General features: G+C 46.8%; 1 protein-coding gene across 5 annotated transcripts in view; it reads left to right on the plus strand.

The window, feature by feature from the left end:
• The window catches only part of acss3 (acyl-CoA synthetase short chain family member 3), a 35,951-nt gene extending 17,109 nt beyond the window's left edge, over positions 1 to 18,842 (plus strand). For 4 of the 5 annotated variants that reach the window (XM_024377290.2, XM_024377289.2, XM_024377294.2 and 1 more), the window contains 7 exons: positions 10,578 to 10,673; positions 13,254 to 13,317; positions 15,126 to 15,207; positions 16,022 to 16,144; positions 17,536 to 17,635; positions 17,747 to 17,922; positions 18,304 to 18,842. In XM_024377290.2, the coding sequence (XP_024233058.1) occupies positions 10,578 to 10,673; positions 13,254 to 13,317; positions 15,126 to 15,207; positions 16,022 to 16,144; positions 17,536 to 17,635; positions 17,747 to 17,922; positions 18,304 to 18,387 (725 nt within the window). In that variant the 3' untranslated portion in view covers positions 18,388 to 18,842. The remainder of the gene's footprint in view (positions 1 to 10,577; positions 10,674 to 13,253; positions 13,318 to 15,125; positions 15,208 to 16,021; positions 16,145 to 17,535; positions 17,636 to 17,746; positions 17,923 to 18,303) is intronic. The other variant, XM_024377292.2, reaches the window with a different exon arrangement.
• The last annotated feature ends 1,946 nt before the right edge of the window (positions 18,843 to 20,788 follow it).

The raw sequence follows: 20,788 nt of genomic DNA on the forward strand, positions 1-20,788 counted from the left end.
CTGATCTAGAATGAGAGTGAAATAGTATTCAAAGCGTTCATGCTCTGTAAAGGCCGCCTGCCTTCCATCTGAGAAAATGAAATGTTTCACAGCTTGAAGGCAGCAGTCCCTGGCCATTTCCTGGGCTTCTCTCTACCCTGGAGCAAACCTAGTGTAGTTATGTACCACTGCTGTGTGGCAAACTGTATCATCACAGAGAGCCAGGAGCAGTGTCTCTGCCTCACCTTGACCACCCAGGGAACTCCTCACATGTACTGTGGGCCCTGGGTTTCAAACAGTAGGAACTACTGTAGGAGGCCGTGTTGTTTGTTATGAACTGGCAGACAGAGTCGATATGAATAGAGAGGCTTCTGTACGGTCGTGGATATAAGTGTTCCTTTCCTCCTTCCAGCTGTCAAAGAACTGTGAATGAGTTTTTACAAAGGGGCAGGTGTTTTGAGCAGCATTCTTTCTCGTCTGTCACTGCAGGAGTGTTGCGTCTACTGAACGGCGATAATAAGAGTGTGAGAATGTTCCTCTTAATTGTGTTTGATGAAAATGGCACGGCACATCAACAGCTCGCTTCAAACTCTTCTACGAAATGATGCCTCTGATTAGACTCAGCTAAATGTGTCTAAGTTGTCAGTGATCTCATATGAACAGCGTATTTCAATTATGTAAACAAGCTTACAGGCAGAGTTTGACTGATTGACCAATTTGGCTTTGAATGCGAATTTGTTTTTTATTTGTTTTTTTTTCCAAAATCATTTTGCAGGGCCAGTGGCTAAGATGACTTTACTGATATGAAGTTGAAGTGATTTGTACACTCGTTACTTTCATGTACACGCAGACACACACGCTGTCAGCTGATTCGCTGATACATTTTGCGTTTCAATCATTCTCTCTCTCTCGCTCTCTTTCACTTTCCCCTCTCCCCCCATCAAGAGTATTCACTTGGTCTCCATTTCTGTTACATCACAGACAGTCACATCTTTTAACTTCAGTCAGACACCCACAGCAGTCTCTGACCCCCACCCCTTTATCCAGATCTGTCTGAATACTGGCTCATTTTCCCATATCTATGCAGAAAGAAAACAGAGAAAATGGCTGCTATTTTGAAGCCTGATAATAATCTGTGTCGCTATTTTAAGACCCAAGTGCCTGGGGTTGGAGGGACGGCTGATGATGAAGGTTGCTGATGTCATCAGTGTTGCCGGGCAACCAGAATATTTCCAGTTGGCAGGGTTTGGCTCACCAGGGTGAAGTGGCTGATGGGAGGCAGCGACAAGAGACGCAGGGAGGGCAGGCGGCTGGGTCTCTGTCCCCCCTCTGTCCAGCCCCTGTAGCCCAAGCTCCAGCCCCGGGACATGACACGCTAAAGGCTCTTTCCTTTAAGCTCTGTCTCAGTACGAAGGTTTATTGTAACATGGTGGTGAGTCTATTCTCTGATAGGAAGAGACATTTGGGAATCATCACACAGAGATGAGGAACAGAAGCTGAACAATTAAGTACTAGACTGTGATATTACGCAAATGGGTGCATAATGAATTGCAATTAAATAAACCTTTGTGAGGTTGTAAATTAAAGTGCAATTAGAAACAGGATCCTACGTTTAGCAGCAAATGAGGTTTAGAAATAATTACTTTCCTTTACAACTACGGTGTTTGTTTCTTGATCTCATTCTGACTGTAGAGTTAGAGAGTTCATTCTCCTGGCCCTGTGCTCTGCACTAGAGAGTAGCCTGTCCTGTCTGGGTCAATGCCACCATGTGAAGAAGCTCTGTGTGTGTTCACACAGCCTCCTCTTAGCAGCCTCCTCACCAACATGAAAACCAGTAGCTTTGTGCTTGGCACTTGAGGCTCTAAAGTCCAACATGATTACGCCCCAGAGAGTCAGGAGGTTAAGAGGAAACCTTAACTACACAGCTCAACGCTTATTATGGATGGCAACGTAACTTCACTGCATTTCCAGTGGACGCAACCTCAAGTAACCACATGGGTATGGGACTTGAAGTTTGTTAACACGTTTCACCTCCCAACAGGGGCTAGGTTAGTGGTAGTATCTCCTCCCACGTTATGGTCATGCTACTAGGGTAACGTACATCTATGGTGTGATGGACACGTACTTGGTCCCCTTATCTAAAGCTATAAGACTACATCCCATTATCAGATCATTCAAAAGATTGCAGCCAAATAAAAAATACCTAATGTGTCCTTTGTTTACCCTACTACCCAGATACACATTACATACACCATCTATTTTCAGAGGAAAGCCCTTCCTTTGGCCCACCTTGTTTTCTGTGCCCACCTGTGGATTTGCGTGGCGTGTCACACCTAGCGTGTCACTCATTACCATATGGCTCCCGTCCCACAGACTGGCTCATTAAGAGGTTCCTGGCTCGTGGTAGGCGAGGCCGCGAGCGTAATTACAGCCTGGCTCTCCTCCGAGACGTGTGTGTGTGTGTGTTAGCCTCTCATTAGAGGCTGCTAGTGTCATTGGCTCCTCAAGCAGAGTGGTTTTCTGTCGGGTGTAGCTAGCTCTGCCTTGTTTAAACTCCACAGGCCCGTAAAGCTGGTGTTTCTTATTAGAGGTCATTTGTAATGAGAAAATGTGTATGCATGAACATTCCACTGTGGGTTTGAGGGAGAGGAGTTTGAGATGCTATTAGAGCAGGTGTGATAGCAGTTTCCCTTTCTACTCCTCTACCTGTTCATCTGCGTACGTAGGTTTGTGCATGTCTGTCACATGCCTGTGTGATCCAGAACTGAGCAGCGGCTGTGACCTCCATGGAGGTTTTCTCCCTCCCTCCCAGGTACAGCTACTCCAACCAGAAGGGCTTATTAACCAGTAGCTCTGCCCCAGTCTGGCACCTCAGCTCACTGCTGGCTGGGAGGTTGTCAGACTGTCTGGACAGGACTCGATGTGCTCTAATTGAAGCTCTAAAACAGATATTCTAATGTTCTGTTAGAGTGGTAAGGCGTGGACCTTTCCTCGGATCCTGTCTGTGACACTCCTATCAAGCCAGGGCCTGAGAAAGTTACTCTACATTTAAGCAATAAGGCCTGAGGGTGTGTGGTAATGGCCAGTATACCACGGTTAAGGGCTGTTCTTAGGTGCTTGGATACAGCCCTTAGCCCTGGTATATTGGTCATATCCCACAAACCACTGAGGTGCCTGGATACAGCCCTTAGCCCTGGTATATTGGTCATATCCCACAAACCACTGAGGTGCCTGGATACAGCCCTTAGCCCTGGTATATTGGTCATATCCCACAAACCACTGAGGTGCCTGGATATAGCCCTTAGCCCTGGTATATTGGTCATATCCCACAAACCACTGAGGTGCCTGGATACAGCCATTAGCCCTGGTATATTGGTCATATCCCACAAACCACTGAGGTGCTTGGATACAGCCCTTAGCCCTGGTATATTGGTCATATCCCACAAACCACTGAGGTGCCTGGATACAGCCCTTAGCCCTGGTATATTGGTCATATCCCACAAACCAGTGAGGTGCCTGGATACAGCCATTAGCCCTGGTATATTGGTCATATCCCACAAACCACTGAGGTGCCTGGATACAGCTCTTAGCCCTGGTATATTGGTCATATCCCACAAACCACTGAGGTGCCTGGATACAGCTCTTAGCCCTGGTATATTGGTCATATCCCACAAACCACTGAGGTGCCTGGATACAGCTCTTAGCCCTGGTATATTGGTCATATCCCACAAACCAGTGAGGTGCTTGGATACAGCCATTAGCCCTAAATTTGATCAGCATATCGATTGCGCAACCAGGGGTGGAAAGACCCTGGATCATTGTTACTCTAACTTCCGCGACGCATATAAGGCCCTGCCCCGCCCCCCTTTCGGAAAAGCTGACCACGACTCCATTTTGTTGATCCCTGCCTACAGACAGAAACTAAAACAAGAAGCTCCCACGCTGAGGTCTGTCCAACGCTGGTCCGACCAAGCTGACTCCACACTCCAAGACTGCTTCCATCACGTGGACTGGGAGATGTTTCGTTTTGCTTCAGACAACAACATTGACGAATACGCTGATTCGGTGTGCGAGTTCATTAGAACGTGCGTTGAAGATGTCGTTCCCATAGCAACGATTAAAACATTCCCTAACCAGAAACCGTGGATTGATGGCAGCATTCGTGTGGAACTGAAGGCGCGAACCACTGCTTTTAATCAGGGCAAGGTGTCTGGTAACATGACTGAATACAAACAGTGCAGCTATTCCCTCCGCAAGGCTATCAAACAAGCTAAGCGCCAGTACAGAGACAAAGTAGAATCTCAATTCAACGGCTCAGACACAAGAGGCATGTGGCAGGGTCTACAGTCAATCACGGACTACAGGAAGAAACCCAGCCCAGTCACGGACCAGGATGTCTTGCTCCCAGGCAGACTAAATAACTTTTTGCCCGCTTTGAGGACAATACAGTGCCACTGACACGGCCTGCAACGAAAACATGCGGTCTCTCCTTCACTGCAGCCGAAGTAAGTAAGACATTTAAACGTGTTAACCCTCGCAAGGCTGCAGGCCCAGACGGCATCCCCAGCCGCGCCCTCAGAGCATGCGCAGACCAGCTGGCCGGTGTGTTTACGGACATATTCAACCAATCCCTATACCAGTCTGCTGTTCCCACATGCTTCAAGAGGGCCACCATTGTTCCTGTTCCCAAGAAAGCTAAGGTAACTGAGCTAAACGACTACCGCCACGTAGCACTCACATCCGTCATCATGAAGTGCTTTGAGAGACTAGTCAAGGACCATATCACCTCCACCCTACCTGACACCCTTGACCCACTCCAATTTGCTTACCGCCCAAATAGGTCCACAGACGATGCAATCTCAACCACACTGCACACTGCCCTAACCCATCTGGACAAGAGGAATACCTATGTGAGAATGCTGTTCATCGACTACAGCTCGGCATTCAACACCATAGTACCCTCCAAGCTCGTCATCAAGCTCGAGACCCTGGGTCTCGACCCCGCCCTGTGCAACTGGGTACTGGACTTCCTGACGGGCCGCCCCCAGGTGGTGAGGGTAGGCAACAACATCTCCTCCCCGCTGATCCTCAACACTGGGGCCCCACAAGGGTGCGTTCTGAGCCCTCTCCTGTACTCCCTGTTCACCCACGACTGCGTGGCCACGCACGCCTCCAACTCAATCATCAAGTTTGCGGACGACACAACAGTGGTAGGCTTGATTACCAACAACGACGAGACGGCCTACAGGGAGGAGGTGAGGGCCCTCGGAGTGTGGTGTCAGGAAAATAACCTCACACTCAACGTCAACAAAACTAAGGAGATGATTGTGGACTTCAGGAAACAGCAGAGGGAACACCCCCATCCACATCGATGGAACAGTAGTGGAGAGGGTAGCAAGTTTTAAGTTCCTCGGCATACACATCACAGACAAACTGAATTGGTCCACTCACACAGACCGTATCGTGAGGAAGGCGCAGCAGCGCCTCTTCAACCTCAGGAGGCTGAAGAAATTCGGCTTGTCACCAAAAGCACTCACAAACTTCTACAGATGCACAATCGAGAGCATCCTGGTGGGCTGTATCACCGCCTGGTATGGCAACTGCACCGCCCTCAACCGTAAGGCTCTCCAGAGGGTAGTGAGGTCTGCACAACGCATCACCGGGGCAAACTACCTGCCCTCCAGGACACCTACACCACCCGATGCTACAGGAAGGCCATAAAGATCATCAAGGACATCAACCACCCGAGCCACTGCCTGTTCACCCCGCTGTCATCCAGAAGGCGAGGTCAGTACAGGTGCATCAAAGCTGGGACCGAGAGACTGAAAAACAGCTTCTATCTCAAGGCCATCAGACTGTTAAACAGCCACCACTAACATTGAGTGGCTACTGCCAACACACTGTCAATGACACTGACTCTACTCCAGCCACTTTAATCATGGGAATTGATGGGAAATGATGTAAATATATCACTAGCCACTTTAAACAATGCTACCTTATATAATGTTACTTACCCTACATTATTCATCTCATATGCATACGTAGATACTGTACTCTATATCATCGACTGCATCCTTATGTAATACATGTATCACTAGCCACTTTAACTATGCCACTTGGTTTACATACTCATCTCATATGTATATACTGTACTCTATCATCTACTGTATCTTGCCTATGCTGCTCTGTACCATCACTCATTCATATATCCTTATGTACATATTCTTTATCCCCTTAAACTGTGTATAAGACAGTAGTTTTTTTTGGAATTGTTAGTTAGATTACTTGTTCGTTATTACTGCATTGTCGGAACTAGAAGCACAAGCATTTCGCTACACTCGCATTAACATCTGCTAACCATGTGTATGTGACAAATAAAATTTGATTTGATTTGGGTATATTGGTCATATCCAACAAACCACTGAGGTGCCTGGATACAGCCATTAGCCCTGGTATATTGGTCATATCCCACAAACCACTGAGGTGCCTGGATACAGCCATTAGCCCTGGTATATTGGTCATATCCAACAAACCACTGAGGTGCCTGGATACAGCCATTAGCCCTGGTATATTGGTCATATCCCACAAACCACTGAGGTGCCTGGATACAGCCATTAGCCCTGGTATATTGGTCATATCCAACAAACCACTGAGGTGCCTGGATACAGCCCTTAGCCCTGGTATATTGGTCATATCCCACAAACCACTGAGGTGCCTGGATACAGCCCTTAGCCCTGGTATATTGGTCATATCCAACAAACCACTGAGGTGCCTGGATACAGCCCTTAGCCCTGGTATATTGGTCATATCCCACAAACCACTGAGGTGCCTTATTGGTATTATGATATTTATTCTCCCCAATTTTCGATCTTGTCTCATCGCTGCAACTCTCCAAAGGGCTCGAGGGAGTCGAAAGTGGAGTCATGCGTCCTCCGAAACATGATCCGCCTAACCACTCTCCTTAACACCTGCCTGCTTAACCCGGAAGCCAGCCACACCAATGTGTCGGAGAAAACACCGTTCAACCAGTTGTGGCACAGCCCGGGAATGTAACCTGGGTCTGTAGTAACGCCTTAGACCGCTGCGCCACTCGGGAGGCCCCAACTTTAGTTATTATAAACTGTTTACCAATGTAATTAGAACAGTAAACAAGGAATTGTGCATCATACATGACAATATACTCAAACTAACCGGTTTATAATATACTCTGATCCAAAATAGAATACATGAAATTACCAGTGTGTGTGTGTGTGTGTGTGTGTGTGTATGTATACATGTGTGTATATACAGTACCAGTCAAATGTTTGGACACACCTACTCAATCCAGGGTTTTCTTTATACTGGTCTATTGGTTCAGACAGGTCAGTAGAGAGATGAGAGGTAGGACAGTGCTGCAGGAATGTTTGCCATCTCCTCTCTCTCTCAGCTCTGCCCCAGTAGGGGTCTGCTGACCTTGGGCCTGCCGTCTGATCACGGTCATCCTCTGACTTAGAGTTGCCCCAGCAACCGCACATCACCAGGACAACCCAAAGTTACCCCAGCAACTGCACATCGGGACAATCCAATCCCCCTCACTCTCTCCACACACAGATGCAGGCCCAGACTCACAGAAACACATGTGCACACACACACACACACACACACACACACACACACACACAGTCTGCCCCCTGAGATCTGACACCTGACATGTGAGAAGGGTCAGATGTAGGACAGGAATGGCCAGATAATTGTCTGACTCAATAGTCTGTGTGTGTGTATGCTTGCTTCTGTGTGTTTGTGCTTCTGTGTGCATGCGTGGTATGTGGTTGTGTAAAAGTTGATGTGAGATTAGAGAGAAGAGCAAGTCAAGGTGGTTCTGAGAGTGGATTCATGAGTGTTTATATGTCAGAGATCCCAAAACAAAGATAAAGGGATTGTGTGTCTCTGTGTCTGTACAGACATACCAGTGATGACGCTTGGCTTTTAGACGGCACCCTGTAATGAAAGGGCACAATGCTACCTCCCCTCCTCTCCCCTTACCTCCCCTTCTCTCCTCTCCCACCCACTGCATGACCTCACAGTGTCCCTTAATTCATCACTCTCAAACAGCCTCTCACCACCACAGACCCAACAGACCCGTCTGTCTGGAGAAGATTGATTTGCTTGCGTACTGATATCTGACCACTGAGATAGAGGGAGAGAGAGATTGAGCGAGACCCTACCTCTTTCATCCCTCGTCCATGTCTAAACCTGTTTTCACACTGATTTCCTCTCAGTATCCCTCTCTCTGGTGGTCATCTGGAGCCTTGCTCAGTCGACTCTGCTTGTTTTCACTAGGCAATTTTTCCTGTCATTGGGAATATAATGATAACGTCCGGTTTTCTGCTTAGCGAAAGCCTTTCTGTTTAAGAACACTCAAAGTATGGAGAACTAAGCAGTGCAGTGGCATATTAATAGCCTTCCTTCCACTCGCTGGAATAAAAACAGCTCTGTTTTTCAAGGCTATTGCAGTATGCAGCATGTTAAATTATTGTCCATTGGTTAGAATGGAAATGTGCCTTCTGTCTTCTCAACACTCCCAGATACACACAGACTAGAGGTAGGACCCGGATCTGAACAGACCAAACCGCTCGGGTCCTAGGTCAGGTCTGGTTAATTCAAGTTCGGGCGGATCTGTGAAGACCTCTAACACAGACACGTTGAGAGGCATAAGGTTAGCAGCAGTGAGAGCAATTGTTCGGGGTTAAGTGCCTTGCTCAAGGGCACAATGACAGGCGATGTTACATGGGATCAGACAGAGTCCAGTAGCCTTCCAATTCAGTTCCATTCCCATTTTTGTGTTGCCCGGCACAGGGCTTGGAACCAGAAACCTTCCGGCTGCTGGTCCGCCTCTCTCACCTCTGGGCTACTGCTGCCCCTTACACATCAGGAAGAACTCAGGACAAAATGAAAGTATTTGAAACAAAGATCGGTTAACAATCAATTAATAAAGTACTGTAGATCTATACTTTTCCCATGGAATTGGGTAGTGCTGCAGTTGGCCTTTAAAAAACCCAGAGATGTTCCAAGGTGTTTTATTCTCTGTGTTCTAGTATCCACTAACAGCCCAAATGTACCTTGTTATGTAAGCAGACCATTAAGCCCTGGGCATTGTTTTCCTTCTAAGTGTTTAATCAGCGAGCGCAATTATACTTGGCCATTATATTGGTTGTCACTGCTCATCTCTGTTCCGGCTTTAATTGCTGTCTGAAATCTATGCCGCAATTACAACGACTGCAGCTAACAGCGTGAATTTAAACACAACGCTGCTGCCATAGCTCAGTGGGTTTATTGTGTAATCCTCACATGTTCCCATTTAGAGAGGGCTGTCACGGTCTACATGTGTTGCTAGAATCTACCGTTTCTGCACTGATCTATATGTGGGCTGAGCAGACACACACAGCTACTCTGCACAGGTTTATTGATCTCTATCCATATATATATATAACAGAGCTGTAAACAAAAGGCGGGCCTACTACACCATGTCATCTCCCTGCTTCCACACTCAAGGAGGAAGCAGAACAGTGGCTGGTTTGTTGTCATTGGTCACTGAGGTGGCTGAGGCCACCGGCTGATAGGTCCTGAATTTTGACCAGGTATGTGAGACCGGGGCAGACATAGGTCAACCTTCTGTGTCTCCTATTGGGGGAGACCTCAGTGTTGGCCGTCAATGTTGGCCGGAGGTAGAAGGGCTTTGAAGTCTACAGGGAGGGATTAACCTGCTGATGATTAATGAGCCCTGAGTGGTGCAGAACATCCCCAGTTCAGAGGGCACTGCCCTAGTGGCTAGAGGAGGATTCATTTCTCTCCCTCCATTGATCTGGGATGTTCTGCGACGTCTCCATCACAGTCAACCCCCCCCCCCCAAGCAAAGAATGCCTTATGATATGGATAGAAGCTTAGTCCAAAACGCTAGCTAAGAAAGTGAAGTAGGTTAGAGTGCTCTCACATTCAGATATCTCCATGACAACAGGATACATTGATGAGGATATAGCAAGAAAACTATTTGCGGTGGCGACAATTGGTTATATTCTCTTCTCCTATCCTCCATCAGAGCCTCCCCTGTGTGATATGTCACCTCTTTGATTGTTCTGCTGTATTTAGGTTGGAACCAGGGCTGTAGTGTTGATGTGTGGGCATGTGACTGGAGACAGAATAGACAGAGATATCTCAGTATAAAGTGGAGCAGCTGTGTGGAGTGGAGGTTGGTTGTGTGACTCAGAGAGCCCATAGGAACTGTCATAGTTCTGGTAATGTAGGTTAACTCTGCTCACAGAAAGAACATAGGGCTCAACCACAGCTTTGATGACATGCCTGACAATCACAAACCATTTTGTGGGGGAAAAAGTTGAAATTCTGATGTTACATTGATCTTTGAGGACAACGCACATGCATGCGTGCATATGTTTCTGTGTGTGTGTACGCACGTGTGAATGTGTGTTTATAAAGTGCATGTGTGTTGCAGAGATAAGAGAGTAGCGTGGAAGTTGCATGAGTTGTGGCAGTAAAAGTGTAAAGTCTTAATGATCTCACCCTGTATGCCCTCTGTTCTCTTTCTCCCTCTCTCCTTTCATCAGAGAGTGGCTCAGCCATCACGTCCTCCTGTATTGGCCTGGGAAACTCTCTGTCTCCCCCTGCTGGTCAGGCTGGCAAACCCGTTCCAGGATACAATGGTGAGACCTAACCTGTCTCTTTTCATTAGAGCAGAACTATCCAGGGGTGTCATGCACCTCAAAAGTCTGAGGAGGCACAAAGTACGTGAGGATGGCTGGGGGGCTAGGACCCCTATCCGGAAGTTGGAGAATGTAGCATTTTTCTAACACCTGAAACAGCTTTTTTTCTGCAATCTAGCCAAAATCGTTATGCTTAATTTTATGTAAAGTGTTTATTTTTCTGCATATCTAAGCAGAAAAACCTCTTGAGCTGTCTGTATCCTCCTGACTGGTGGTTATTTTTTTAAAGAAACTAAATATGCTTCTCTGCATCTCTGCTAAAATTTGGGTAAAAGATTGAAAGGAATGTGAATCTTATTCAGTAAATTAATAATTGCTTGCTTTTCTAAAGTCTACCAACCTTGCCAGTAGATATGCAGCTAAGGTACACTATATATACAAAAGTATGCGTTCACCCCTTCAAATTAGTGGATTCAGCTTATTTCAGCCACATTCGTTGCTGCTAGGTGTATAAAATCGAGCACACAGGCGTGCAATCTCCACAGACAAACATTAGCAGTAGAATGGCCTTACCTGTGCCATTTTGTTTCTCACCAATTTTGTGATATCCAATTGCGATCCAATTACGATCTTGTCTTATCGCTGCAACTCCCCAACGGGCTAAGGAGAGGCGAAGGTCGAGTAATGCGTTCTCCGAAACATGACCCGCCAAACTGCGTTTCTTAACACCCGCCCGCTTAACCCGGAAGCCAGCCGCACCAATGTGTTGGCGGAAACACCGTTCAACTGGCGACTGAAGTCAGCCTGCAGGCGCCCAGTCCGCCCACAAGGAGTCGCTAGAGTGCAATGAGCCAAGTAAAGACCCCCGGTGAAACCCTCCCCTAACCCAGACAACACTGGGACAATTGTGCGCCACCCTATGGGACTCCCGATCACGGCCGGTTGTGACACAGCCTTGTGTCGAACCCGGGTCTGTAGTGACGCCTCAAGCACTGCAATGCAGTGTCTTAGACCGCTGCACCACTCGGGAGGCCTGAGCTCAGTGACTTTCAACGTGGCACCGTCATAGGATGCCACCTTTCCAACAAGTCAGTTCGTCCAGTTTCTGCCCTGCTAGAGCTGCCCCGGTCAACTGTAAGTTCTGTTATTGTTAAGTGGAAACGTCTAGGAGCAACAATGTCTCAGCCCTGAAGTAGTAGGCCACACAAGCTGACAGAACGGGACCCCCAAGTGCTGAGGCACGTAGCGCATAAGAATCATCGATAACTCTCTTGCAACACTCACTACCGAGTTCCAACCTGCCCCTGGAAGCAACGTCAGCACAATAACTGTTTTTTGGGGGCTTCATGAAATGGGTTTCCATGGCCGAACAGCCGCACACAACCTTAAAATCACCATGCGCAATGCCAAGCGTCGGGCTGGAGTTGTGTAAAGTCATTGGACTCTGGAGCAGTGGAAACGCGTTCTCTGGAGTGATGAATCATGCTTGGCGCATGCCAGGAGAAATCTACCTGCCCGAATGCATAGTGCAAACTGTAAAGTTTGGTGGAGAAGGAATAATGGTCTGGGGCAGTTTTTCATGGTTCGGGCTAGGCCCCTTAGTTCCAGTGAAGGGAAATCTTAATGCTGTAGCATACAATGACATTCTAGATAATTCTGTGCTTCCAACTTTATAGCAAGAGTTTGGCGAAGGCCCTCTCCTGTTTCAGCATGACAATGCCCCCGTGCACAAAGCGAGGTCCATACAGAAATGGTTTGTTGAGATTGGTGTGGAAGAACTTGACTGGCCTGCACAGAGCCCTGACCTCAACCCCATCAAACACCTTTGAGATGAATTGGAACGCTGACTGCGAGCCAGGCCTAATCGCCCGACCTCACTAATGCTCTTGTGGCTGAATTGAAGCAAGTTCCCGCAGCAATGTTCCAACATCTAGTGGAAAGCCTTCCCAGAAGAGTGGAGGCTGTTATAGCATATTAATGCCCATGATTTTGGAATGAGATGTTCGATGAGCAGATGTCCACATACTTGGTCATGTAGTGTTGATAGACAAACTAGCTAACTTGATTGATATCCTGAAATGGCTTCTTAGGTTCCCAATCTCCCAACGAGCTACTATATAGGTTAGCCAAAGCCAACTTCATAACATTTCTAGGTGGCTAGTAGTATTCCAGAGAAACAACAACAACAAAACTTTTACAAAAACAAAATATTTTTTTTTTTTTAAACAGGACAAATATGAGGGGCACGTGCTGCCCATGGGCATGACTGGAACTCTTGAACTATCCCAAATGTTCTGAAATGTCTCAGTAAATTTACCTGACCAGTATGCAGAGAGAGACGCTACTTTTCAGGCTCTGTAACTGTAATCAGCAAAAAGTTATTAATGTCACACTGTAATTGTTTTAATATGGGCATGTGTGAGAGGAGTCCAGGGATATTGGCTTGGGAAAAGAAAAAACACACACCATCAATACAAAAGGTTGAACTTCAGAGCAACCCACATTTTGACATCTCACATCGCCCACTGCTGAAATATAAGCCTTATAAATCTGATTTCTATGCACCTCTCCCTTCTCTAGTCACAGTGATCGACGATGATATGCAGGAGGTGACGCCAAGGACCCTGGGAAATATTGTGGTGAGGTAAGCCAGCCGCATGGTCATGGCCACACCTCTGTGAGCAGCTAAGTCATTCTGTTATACTGCCTCTGTCACCTGGAGTAGCAAACCTTTCTGTCTCTGCATCAGGGAGGATGAACACACAGGGAAATAGACTCACTCACACACACACACGCACACACACTGTCACTTTTAGAAACTCAAGCACAGTAAAATAAGTCCTGTTTTCTATCTGTTCAAATAGGAGGGTGGAATTGTTTTATGGAAATAATTTACTTTGAAACGACCATACAAAACATTTTTCCATCACCCAGGGCTACATGCAGCACCACCTTCTCCATACAGACAGGTCTCCACTGTAGTAGCTTCCACAGAAGGAGCTGAGAGAGAACGAGAGAGAATGTGTGTGTTGGGAGCTGATTGTGTGAGCCGGGCCACGGCGAGGGCACATCAGTCCTTCCTCCCCATTGTGCTCTTATCTGTGAGCCTGTTACCTGGAAATCACTCCCATCTTCCATTCGCCACCTCATTGTTATTGCTGCCACTGTCTCTCTACCAACAAGGTGGATTACAATGGATTCAGCCCAAGCTGCTATGGAGCTTTTCATCAGAGAACTAATAGCCACAACTCTTATAACCAACCCTTTTCTCTGTTTAAGAACTAATACCTTTAGCTCTGAGGTGAATTGATAATGGAGAATCTCTCTTCCAGAGTCAAGATGGGAGGCATCAAAAGTATTTTCTTATAGTGCATTGTGTAAATAAACCTTAGGCATTGTTATTTCCTTTGGGTGGTGAGGATCTCATGCGCTAAGAAAACGCATTAGTGCCCTAATTGAATTTGGTTTGTTTTGTTGCTTCAAAGGCTGTTTTGTGTCTGAGTGTGGAAGTGCATTCAAAAAAGGGTGACAGCCTCATTAGGATATAAATGCAGGCGGTTGAACCATGGAACATTATTAGGTCTTGGTTTGTTCATTTCCTCTCCGGGCTAGAGCAATACCAGGGGTGCCCTAGATCTGGCAGCAGTCAAAGACAGACAGAGAAAGCTTCTATACTCTCACCAACAGTACAGACTTTAAAAATATATATATTCCAATTTTGTTCAAAGGTCATTTGTTCTTGATGCAACTACAATACACAAACATGCTGCTTTGTAAACGGGTGTGATGCGGACAGGGCTTGAACTTGGATGACCCTCTCAAGAACATTTGGGGGTGATTGAGAGTGACCCTGGGTAAACAAAGGTTCAGATACTCAGTCACCCTATACCTGTGTGTGTGTTCACACGGAGGGTCAGGTCAGGCCCAGCAGACACTGGGCTCCATGTCTGAACCCACTAAAGGTGCAGTGTAATGGTATCCACTACCTCAGCCCCCCAACTCTTTTATAAACCTTATAGACTGACAGGCTTATCTTTCTAATTTAGACACTTGCTAAACCCAAAGTATTATACATACGGGTTTAGAAATCCTAGAGTATCTTATCTCCCCATAGAAAAACAGTGCCTCAGACTTGAAGCCAGTGGGTGGGGGTTTATTGTGATCATGGCTTCATGGGTAAAAGAAGACAACCCTAGACCTCCTCTGATTATTACAATTATAAAGGAACTGTTTTATCGCATTTGTTATTAGCTAAAGTTGTTGTTGGATGTTATTTGTAGCATCACAGAGTATGGGGATCAGTGTCACTGTAATAGTCCTCACCGTGACTGGCATGGGGATCCAGCTGTCCCACGGTGTCACCTCAGTCACTGCTACCGTCTGTTGCATGTCAGACACTAGTCTCTCTCTCTCTCATCCATACACACACCCTCCGTCTCTCCTCTCCTCCAGGCTGCCACTACCACCAGGAGCAGCTTTATCTCTGTGGCAGAACCAGGAGCTTTTCAAGGAGCTCTACTTCACCAAGTTCCCTGTAGGTTATCTCACCTTTAGGCTTTATTAATGTCTTAGCATCAGATAATAATTCACCACGTTACTGTGTGTGTGTGTGTGTGTTCACTGCTTTGGATTTGTCACATACTTACCAATATGCATAATGACTTTCGATTCTAGATTTAAACTTTAATAACCATGTAAATCATGGGACAGGCTGGATGAATTTTGTGTTGAAATGTACTGTATGATTATACACTGTGAGCACAAAACATTCGGAACACCTGCTCTTTCCATGACATAGACTGACCAGGTGAATCCAGGTGAAAGCTATGATCCCTTATTGATGTCACTTGTTAAAACCACTTCAATCACTGTAGATGAAGGGGAGCACACAGGTTAAATAATAATTTTTAAGCCTTGAGACAATTGAGACATGGACTGTGTATGTGTACCATTCAGAGGGTGAATGGGCAAGACAAAAGATTTAAGTGCCTTTAAACGGGGTATGGTAGTAGGTGCCAGGCACACCGGTTTGAGTGTGTCAAGAACTGCAACGCTGCTGGATTTTTCACGCTCAACAGTTTCTCGTTTGTATCCAGAATGGTCCACCACCCAAAGGACATCCAGCCAACTTGACACAACAGTCAACATGGGCCAGCATCTCTGTGGAACGCTTTTGACACCTTGTAGAATCCATGGCCCGATGAATTTAGGCTGTTCTCAATATTAGGAAGGTGTTCCCAATGTTTTGTATACTCAGTGTAGATAACAGAACAAAAACACCCAAAGGTGATCTACACTAGAGTGGTGATTTTATCTGAACGTCAGTCATTACCTGCTGTTTACCTTAGGGTTTCTATGACACCATGGACGCAGGCTACGTGGATGAGGAGGGTTTCCTGTACATCATGTCTCGCTCTGATGATGTCATCAACGTGGCGGGCCACAGGCTGTCGGCAGGTGCGCTGGAAGAGGTAGGAGCGGAGAGAATAATAGGTCCAGGTTGCATATGAATCTACCTGTTAACAGGTTATTCCCTTGTGTTTTGGCATCTGTGTCAGCCACACGGTGGAGACGCATAGTTAATGACTGGAGTAGAAATGTCATTAGGAAAAAAGGTTTCTCCATGTAACCTGACCAGAAATGTAACATCTCTGAGTGTTACAATCCCTAAACATGGATTTTCAGTCTGACCAAAGTCACCCTAAAAAAGACTACAGGCCAGAATGTTGAATGAAATGCTATTTGCAGTTACATTACAGGTTGTACATGCTGTTGGTCCTGTTGGAGGTGGAGATGGGGTATCCACCGGAAAGTGTTGTTTAACCGGTGCCTTTAGGGTCTGTAGATTGTATTTTCAATCTCATTTCCTCAGAATCAGCTGAAAGTGTTTGTCGTTTGGTCCGCGGTTCGGTTAGGCTCTGCCATATTGTGAAAGTGTTTGGTCCGTGGTTCGGTTAGGCTCTGCCATATTGTGAAAGTGTTTGGTCCGTGGTTCGGTTAGGCTCTGCCATATTGTGAAAGTGTTTGTCGTTTGGTCCGTGGTTCGGTTAGGCTCTGCCATATTGTGAAAGTGTTTGTCGTTTGGTCCGTGGTTCGGTTAGGCTCTGCCATATTGTGAAAGTGTTTGGTCCGTGGTTCGGTTAGGCTCTGCCATATTGTGAAAGTGTTTGGTCCGTGGTTCGGTTAGGCTCTGCCATATTGTGAAAGTGTTTGTCGTTTGGTCCGTGGTTCGGTTAGGCTCTGCCATATTGTGAAAGTGTTTGGTCCGTGGTTCGGTTAGGCTCTGCCATATTGTGAAAGTGTTTGGTCCGTGGTTCGGTTAGGCTCTGCCATATTGTGAAAGTGTTTGTCGTTTGGTCCGTGGTTCGGTTAGGCTCTGCCATATTGTGAAAGTGTTTGTCACGTGCAAATTGCATCAGTATTGAATAATAAAAAGCAGAAGTACAAACCGATATACAGACCACTGTACTAGCGAAGGTTGGGTTGATAACACTTCCCTGTCACAGGAGGTTGGCGGCACCTTAATTGGGGAGGATGGGCTTGAGGTAATGACTGGAGCGGAATCAGTGGAATGGTATCAAATACAACATACATGGTTTCCATGGGTTTGATGCCATTCCATTCACTCCGTTCCAGCCATTATTGTGATCCGGCCTTCCCTCAGCAGCCTCCACTGTTCCCTGTGGATATGTTGTATCAGATTACCCCCGACATAGGGACAAAACCGGAGGACAACAGGTAAAATAAGTTACAATGAAGTTTGTTAAACATTCTGACTTGTAATGGGACTGTTCAGGAATGCTGAGCCTTCCAGTGTGTAAGTATTTCACTCTCAGATTCTAAGAGGCTTTGTGTGTTCCAGTCTGTCCTGCTGCACCCCGGGGTGGTGGACTGTGCTGTGGTGGGTCTGGAGGACTCCCTGAAGGGCCACGTCCCCCTGGCTCTGTGTGTTCTCAGAAACGGTAAGAGATACAGGACAAATGTCCATTTAATAGAGCAATTTGGGGATCCAACATTACTGTGACTGTGGGGTTATAGAAATTCAAACACCTGTGTATGTGGGTCTGTCTCAGACCTAAAGAAGAGCCAGGGAGACGTGGTGAAGGAGATTGTGAGCCTGGTCAGAGAGACCATCGGGCCCGTGGCTGCTTTCAGGAAGGTGCTGATTGTCAGAGGTCTCCCAAAGACCCGCTCTGGGAAGATCCCCCGCTCCTCCCTGGCTAACCTGGTCAACTGGAAGCCATACACGGTAACTCACCACACATTCACCCACCATGTCAATACTACATGGATTGAAGCCAACAACAATGTTTTTGTAGCATATTAGAATCTGAGGTATTCAGGCACACTTTGAGGAATGTCTCTATATTAATAATATTTTGTTTGGTTCTGGAAGACAGAGAGGCAATTATTCACCAATAATAGCACTGGATTATTATTCCTGTACAGCTGCCAATTATCTGGCGAGTCGGTGTTGGATCAATTTAATTCATACCGACAAATTGAATAAAAGTTTGAGGATTATATGAAAGATGAAATTCACTCACAATGTAATAAGATTTACACAGAATTGGAAAGAAAATATTGCTACTACTACTAGTAGTACGGAAGACTGTGTCTGTCTCCACAGATATCCCCTACCATTGAGGACCCAGATGTGTACAAGGACATTGAGAAGATGGTGAAACAGGAGCTGAGACCTGCTGGACAGTGACTCTCTAACCCTCCACCTGGGCTGCAGACATTGCAGAGTCTACCATGAAGGGTTGACTAGAACTGTTCTTGTGACTAGACAGAAAACAGCCAGGTTGCAAGAGCTGTATGTACTTTAGCCTACTCCTCTGACTTTTGTTGGCATGACAACGAACATGGCACAACAGGAGTTGACTATAGCACAAGCAGATTTGCAAACCGGTCACAGTGTATCTTCACTATTCCACTGAAGACACTCCCAATTGTAGACTGAACAGTTGCACTGTCTAACATTACCCAAAGGGAACAGTCATTCTGAGAGATGGGTGTCACTACCTCTGTGTGGGGGTGACATTGAATAGCCAGGACAAGAAATGACATGAAATAACTTGATGGTAGACCTTGAACAGTGGTTAACAATATCGTGAAAATGTGAAGTATATTTACCACTGTGAAATAAAATGTGAAAAAACTTGGTATAGCTACAGAACACGTTCAATTCTCTGAGTAAGGCCTAGATTCAATCAGATCGAGTGTTAGCCGGCGAGAGCCGACACCCGCATAACTGTTTTGGCGGTGTCGGAGGTGGAACTGCGTTGGAGCTGTCAAATTGGTGAGAAGCTGCTCTTGATCATTGTCACAAAGCCACACCCATCTCACTGGTGTTAGAAGTTCAGAAGGAGAAAGTAGGCTATATAGAAATACGGACACTCAAATTGAAAATCCTTCAAATGAAATGAGGATTTCTATCAGCCTAATCAAGGTGTAGATTCCATCTCACATTCCAGTGTTCCAACTTGTAAACAAGGCTGCATGATGTTTCTCTTAATGCGACTTCGTGCAGCCAATGGCAATGTCCACTTTAGGTATAACGCCAGGAGCTGCTTGTGCATTTAACAGCTCTAACTCAGTTTCACCTCCAACTCCACCAAAACAACCGCTATGCAGTTTAAAGCCTGTTTGTCATATCCTCATGGTGTTACCAGTAATGGGTACCAATATCAAAGATAGGCAGAAACTGCCTCTCCAATAGAAATCCCAGATCACACTTTGTAGCCGATCTCATCTGGTCTAATGGCCGTGTCGCGCCGAACTTCGCATGTGCAGGAGTTAAATCAAAGGCAGTAGAGATCTTCAAGAAATGGGCCTGGGGCTTTCCCACCTGGACCTGAGATGCATAAATAATACAATTATAGAGACCTTTACAAACAGACCCAAGGACAACTAGATCCGTTGCAAATAGACCTGGTCGGATCCAGACCCGATCTGAGTGAGGGAAGACGCAAGTCATTTAATTTATTAACACAAGTGTGAGAGGAGGGAGAGAGAGAGGTGCTGCTCTAGCATGTGGGGGAAAGGCTGTAATGTGAGTGAGTGACACTGGGAGGAGGGAGAGAGAGAGGTGCTGCTCTATAGCATGTGGGGGAAAGGCTGTAATGTGAGTGAGTGACACTGGGAGGAGGGAGAGAGGTGCTGCTCTATAGCATGTGGGGGAAAGGCTGTAATGTGAGTGAGTGACACTGGGAGGAGGGAGAGAGAGAGGTGCTGCTCTAGCATGTGGGGGAAAGGCTGTAATGTGAGTGAGTGACACTGGGAGGAGGGAGAGAGAGGTGCTGCTCTAGCATGTGGGGGAAAGGCTGTAATGTGAGTGAGTGACACTGGGAGGAGGGAGAGAGAGGGGTGCTGCTCTAGCATGTGGGGGAAAGGCTGTAATGTGAGTGAGTGACACTGGGAGGAGGGGAGAGAGGTGCTGCTCTAGCATGTGGGGGAAAGGCTGTAATGTGAGTGAGTGACACTGGGAGGAGGGAGAGAGAGGTGCTGCTCTAGCATGTGGGGGAAAGGCTGTAATGTGAGTGAGTGACACTGGGAGGAGGGAGAGAGGAGGTGCTGCTCTAGCATGTGGGGGAAAGGCTGTAATGTGAGTGAGTGACACTGGGAGGAGGGAGAGAGAGGTGCTGCTCTAGCATGTGGGGGAAAGGCTGTAATGTGAGTGAGTGACACTGGGAGGAGGGAGAGAGAGGTGCTGCTCTAGCATGTGGGGGAAAGGCTGTAATGTGAGTGAGTGACACTGGGAGGAGGGAGAGAGAGGTGCTGCTCTAGCATGTGGGGAAAGGCTGTAATGTGAGTGAGTGACACTGGGAGGAGGGAGAGAGAGGTGCTGCTCTATAGCATGTGGGGGAAAGGCTGTAATGTGAGTGAGTGACACTGGGAGGAGGGAGAGAGAGAGGTGCTGCTCTATAGCATGTGGGGGAAAGGCTGTAATGTGAGTGAGTGACACTGGGAGGAGGGAGAGAGAGAGGTGCTGCTCTATAGCATGTGGGGGAAAGGCTGTAATGTGAGTGAGTGACACTGGGAGGAGGGAGAGAGAGAGGTGCTGCTCTATAGCATGTGGGGGAAAGGCTGTAATGTGAGTGAGTGACACT

The sequence above is a fragment of the Oncorhynchus tshawytscha genome, linkage group LG17, assembly GCF_018296145.1.
Source record: "Oncorhynchus tshawytscha isolate Ot180627B linkage group LG17, Otsh_v2.0, whole genome shotgun sequence".
NCBI lineage: Eukaryota > Metazoa > Chordata > Actinopteri > Salmoniformes > Salmonidae > Oncorhynchus > Oncorhynchus tshawytscha.